The sequence below is a fragment of the Chaetura pelagica genome, unplaced genomic scaffold (assembly GCF_000747805.2).
Source record: "Chaetura pelagica isolate M959 unplaced genomic scaffold, ChaPel_1.0 scaffold65, whole genome shotgun sequence".
Lineage (NCBI taxonomy): Eukaryota > Metazoa > Chordata > Aves > Apodiformes > Apodidae > Chaetura > Chaetura pelagica.
The window spans coordinates 1,151,749-1,153,031 of NW_009953386.1; the positions used below are offsets into that span (position 1 = coordinate 1,151,749).

Below are 1,283 nucleotides of genomic sequence, written 5' to 3' on the forward strand. Positions count from 1 at the left end.
GGGCCGGAAGCCCGCGGCCGCCACACACCCGCTCCTACGCCGTCAGCCAGGCCACGCTGGAGCGCATCGGAGCTGTGCCCGTCATGGTGCCTGCCCAGAGCAGGGCCGGCTCCCTCGTCTAGGGCCGCGCCAGCAGCCCAGAGCTGAGCAAGGGGTTGCTCGCACCTGGTGGGGCAAAGAGACCCTGCTCCTTCCTGAAAGGCAGCCAGGCGGTGGAGGGAGACACAGACTCGCCTCTCCCCGCTGCCCTCCTCTCCCGAGGCTGCTGCTGGGAGAGCCCTGGCCGTGCCGTGTCCCCCTGGGATGTCGGGGCTTCTCGAGCCGATGGACGCTGCAGACGTGCCAAGGCTGGGGGAGCAGGGAGGCTGGGACCAGCTCCCGGGCTGCTGGGCCCCAGCCGGGACGTGCGCCCAGCCCTCACCTTGGGGGGGACTTCTGCTTTTGTTTCCCGTTGGTTTTGTTTGGGGTCAGTTCTGTTCATTTTGGGTCTTTCAGGGAGGTTTGGGGAGAGAGAGAGAGATATATATTATTATTTTCTTTTTCTGTTGTTGTTGCTGTTTCATTTCCCCGAGGATGACAGCCTGCTTTGGGGCAGGGCAGGTGAAGCAGGGAGGGGTGCTGAAGCAGGATCTGCCTCATCATGGTGGCCCCAGCCCTCTCCCCACAGCCCCGGCCCTGCTGCTGGGTGAGGGAGTGCAGCGTGGTGTGAGGCAGCGTGGGCTGGGCTGGAGGGGCAAGATGAAGGCACAGACACCAGCCCAGCAAAGGAAATGGCTGGGCGAGGGCTTGGACCAGGGAGCATTTGTCTTTAATTTTGCAGTTCTTCCCCCTTCCCAGCATGCAAACAAACACAGAGACACAGATGCAGACACACGCAGACACACACGGGTCCGCTTCGGACTGGGTGTTTTTCCTGCACTACCTTGGGGTGCCAGCAGAGCCCTCTTCATGCCTGTGGAGGGGACAACCATCTGAGTGTCTTTCCCTGAGACACCCTGTGCCGGTGAAGACGCGTTGCTGCTGGTGGTGGTTTGGGTTTTTTGGGGTTTTTTTGGGTGTTGCTGAGGTTATTCGGGAGGCAGAGAGGAGCAGGGTGGTGTGGCAGAGCCAGAGGCAGGTCTGGAAACATCTGCTGCCCATGGGCTACTCCGGTTTGGGGCAAGTGGCTTCAATCACCGCAGCTTTAATGTTTGCATGGTGGGTTTGCCTAATTGGGCTATCCACAGCTGGCTGACAGGGCAGGGCACATGTTGTGCTTGGGGCCTTGACACAAGGAATCATCA

At 60.8% G+C, this 1,283-nt stretch overlaps 1 protein-coding gene across 1 annotated transcript in view; it reads left to right on the top strand.

Moving 5' to 3' along the window:
* Nucleotides 1–122, top strand: part of IGSF11 (immunoglobulin superfamily, member 11) — a 108,016-nt gene extending 107,894 nt beyond the window's left edge. Inside the window, exon 8 of the mRNA XM_009998259.1 lies at nt 11–122. Within this exon, the coding sequence (XP_009996561.1) occupies nt 11–122 (112 nt within the window). The remainder of the gene's footprint in view (nt 1–10) is intronic.
* Nucleotides 123–1,283: the final 1,161 nt, after the last annotated feature.